This window comes from Olea europaea, unplaced genomic scaffold (genome assembly GCF_002742605.1).
Source record: "Olea europaea var. sylvestris unplaced genomic scaffold, O_europaea_v1 scaffold2341, whole genome shotgun sequence".
NCBI lineage: Eukaryota > Viridiplantae > Streptophyta > Magnoliopsida > Lamiales > Oleaceae > Olea > Olea europaea.
The window spans coordinates 85,998-89,374 of NW_019241525.1; the positions used below are offsets into that span (position 1 = coordinate 85,998).

The 3,377-nt window shown below is 45.3% G+C and overlaps 1 protein-coding gene across 1 annotated transcript; it reads right to left on the reverse strand.

Annotated features, from left to right (window-relative positions):
* Window positions 1-1,476: 1,476 nt before the first annotated feature.
* LOC111381621 lies at window positions 1,477-3,150 on the reverse strand. The gene is made up of 5 exons (XM_023005418.1): window positions 2,779-3,150; window positions 2,487-2,668; window positions 2,115-2,295; window positions 1,811-2,027; window positions 1,477-1,745 (listed from the first exon to the last, which is right to left on the reverse strand). The coding sequence occupies exons 1-5, from the start codon at window positions 3,148-3,150 to the stop codon at window positions 1,477-1,479; spliced, it is 1,221 nt and encodes a 406-aa protein (XP_022861186.1).
* Between the last annotated feature and the right edge of the window lie 227 nt (window positions 3,151-3,377).

Sequence of the window (3,377 nt, forward strand, 5' to 3'; positions counted from 1 at the left end):
CCACCCTACTCTGGACATATCCTCTTTAGAGACAGAGTTCGGTGGACCTACTGGAGGCCAGCCTGATAGGTTTGCCGAGGAGGCTCAAGAGGTCCCAGAGAGGGGCGAGGCGGAGGCTGGCGTAGATGATGCCCCAGTAGAATAGGGTCATTCCTGTAATGGCTTCGGCCTCTTTTGTAATTCAATTTAAATGAATGAAATGAAAATTTTTTATCTAAGTATTGTTGCTTCTGCCTTTTCATTGTGCTGAGCTGTTTATACTTGAATATATGAATAAAAAGCACTTAAACAAACAATAAGCACCATTTACCAGATAACCAGTTGATTAAAGGAGATCAGAGCAATAACATATTAAATAATCGAGGCAACAACTCATTAACTGATTAGACATAAAGAATTGAAGTATCATTACTTAAGAGGTTACATCATCCATCACTTAAGCAATTTCAGCACTTAGTAAGATAGAGAATTTACAAATGAGATCGGATCGTGACAAACTGCATATTAGACAGCATCGAGATCGGATCGGAGCATACGTTCATCATTGATAGTACTTTCTCAAGTGTTTGATGTTCCATTGATGATGTAGTACTCTCCCTGTCATATCTTCAATTTCAAAAGTATCAAGTCGGGACTCCTCACAGATATGATAAGGACCCTCCCAATTTGATCCAAGCACTCCGACCCCAGTTGGCTTTGACGATTGGAAGACCCTTCTAAGGACGAGGTCCCCTAACCGAAGAGTTCGATTTTTTACTTTGGAGTTGTAATAGCTTGTCATCTTCATTTGATACTTGGCTAGTTTCACTTGGGAGGTATCCCTCCTTTCTTCAAGGAGGTGGAGTTCGCTCATTCAAGCGTCGTCGTTATCGATCTCATTGAAATGTATCCGACGATGCGATGGGACCCCTACCTCGATAGGGCTCATGGCTTCGGCTCCGTAGGTCATCGAGAAGGGTGTCTCCCCTATTGTGGTTTGGCTAGTTGTATGGATGGCCCAGAGGATATGGGGAATCTCATCGACCCATGCCCCCTTTGAGGCATCAAGCTTCCTTTTCAGGGTATGCTTGATTGTTTTGTTCACTGCCTAAACTTGCTCATTTTCTTGGGGGTGATGAGGCGTCGAAAAATCTTTTTTTATCCCCAGTTCGTTGCATAAGTCTCGCATCTTCTTGTTGTCAAACTGTCTCCCGTTGTCGGACACTAAGGAATGGGGAATACCGAACCTGCAAATGATGTTCTTCCAAACGAATTTTGTAGTTTTGCCTCGGTGATCTTGGCAAGAGGTTCAGCCTCAACCCACTTCGTGAAGTGGTCAAAGGTGGCAATGGCAAAATTCACACTTCCTCTTCCTTTTGGGAGCGGACCAATGAAGTCGATGCCCCATTTGGCGAATGGCCATGGACTGGTGACTACGGAGAGGCACTGAGAAGGCTGTCTTTGAATATTTGAGAAGCACTGGCACTTGTCACATTTTTAAACAAATTGGCAAACATTCCTTTTCAGGGTTGGCCAGAAGTAGCCTTGTCGAAGCACTTTATGTCCCAAAGCCATTCCCCCGGAGTGATTTTCGCAGATCCCTTCGTGGATCTCCCTGAGTATATACGTGGCTTCTTCCCCTCTACACGTCGGAGAAGTGGTGAGGCAAAGCCTCTTTTGTAGAGGACATCCTCTTACAGAACGAAGTGCGCGACTCTCCTTCTTAACTTCCTTGCCTCGTTTCTTGAAACTGGTAGTGATTGATCCTTCAAATAAACCATGATAGGTTGCATCCATAATGGGGTACTTTCTATCCATAACAACTCTTCACCTTTGGAGATGGAGGGCTTTGACACGCGTTCAATGGGGACAATCTTTAGCAGCTCTGAGTCTTTACTCCTAGTTAATTTTGATAGGGCGTCTCCATGAGTGTTCTCGAGACGTGGGACTTGGATCAATCTGAACCTCTCGAAATATGGGATTAGGTCCAGGACCAGTTTTAAATATACAGCCATGCTACTGTCTTTGACGACAAAGTTCCCGTTCACCTGACTAACCACAAGTTAAGAGTCGTTGCTTGCCAGGAGCTTTCTAACCTACATTTCTTTTGCGAGTCTAAGGCCTGCTAGAAGGACCTCATATTCGACAGCATTGTTAGAGGCTTTAAAGCCAAACCTTACTGCGCAATTTAGCTTCTGGCCTTTCGGGCTTTCCAAGACGATCCCAGCTTCGGAGCCAGTTTCTCGTGAGGATCCATCCACAAACAAGTTCCATGTTGGGGGCTGACTGGTTCCATTGCTGCCTCCATTTCTAGCACTATGGGAAATTTAGCCACAAAATCTACAAGGGCTTGTCCCTTGATGGCATGTCTGGGTCGAAACAGTAGGTCGAACTCACTGAGCTCAATTGTTCATTTTAGTAGGCGGTCCGAAGCTTTCATTTTTTGTAGTACCTGCTTCAATGGGAAGTTGGTGAGAACTTCGATTGAGTGGGCCTGGAAGTATCGCCTCAATTTTCTTGATGCCGTGATGAGGACGAGTGCCAATTTTTCCATGCCCGGGTAGCGGGTTTCTGCCGGGAGTAGTGCTTTGCTGACATTGTACACCGGCAATTGATACTCGTCTTCTTCTCTAACTATGACTGCACTGACTACCTCGTCCGAGACCGCCAAGTATAGCAAGAGTGATTCCTGTGGTTTAGGTTTGCATAACAGAGGCGCCTCTCCTAAGTGTTCTTCAGCGCTTGGAAGGCTTCCTCACACTCATTGGTCCATTGGATCTTCTTCCCTTATTTCAACACTTTGAAGAAGGGTAGGCTCTTATCAGTGGCTCTGGAGATAAAGCGACTGAGCGCAACTATCCAACCATTGAGGCTCTGGACCTCCTTCGGCTTCTGAGGCGACCTCATTTCCAGTAAGGCCCTAATCTTTACCGGATTTGCTTCGATCTCCCTTCGGTTCACAATGTACCCCAAAAACTGACTCGAAGCCACGCCGAAAGTGCATTTGAGTGGGTTTAATTTCATTTTGTATTTCTTAAGAATCTGAAAGGTCTGGTCGAGGTAACTTACGTGTTCATTCACTTGGAGGCTTTTGACTAGCATATCGTCCATGTAGACCTCCATGATTTTGCCAATAAGTTCGGCAAACATAATGTTGACCAGCTCTGACATGTAGCTCCGACATTTTTCAATCCGAAGGGTATGATTTTGTAGCAGTACAGTTCTCTGTCTATGATGAACGACGTGGCCTCCTCATCAGGTCGAAACATGGGTATCTGGTTGTATCCTGAGTACGCATCCATGAAACTCAAGAGTTTATGTCCGACAGTGGAATCCACAAGTTGGTCTATCCTCGATAGTGGGAAGCTATCCTTAGGGCATGCATTGTTTAAGTTCGT

Bases quoted from the DNA above. Each gene is read 5' to 3' on its own strand.
- LOC111381621 (XM_023005418.1), bottom strand. From the start codon at position 3,150: ATGTCAGAGCTGGTCAACATTATGTTTGCCGAACTTATTGGCAAAATC. The intron at 2,028-2,114 runs GTCCTTCTAGCA...GTGGTTAGTCAG, and splicing joins ACAATGCTGTCGAATATGAG to GTGAACGGGAACTTTGTCGT. The intron at 1,746-1,810 runs GTGAAGAGTTGT...GTTTATTTGAAG, and splicing joins AAAGCCCTCCATCTCCAAAG to GATCAATCACTACCAGTTTC.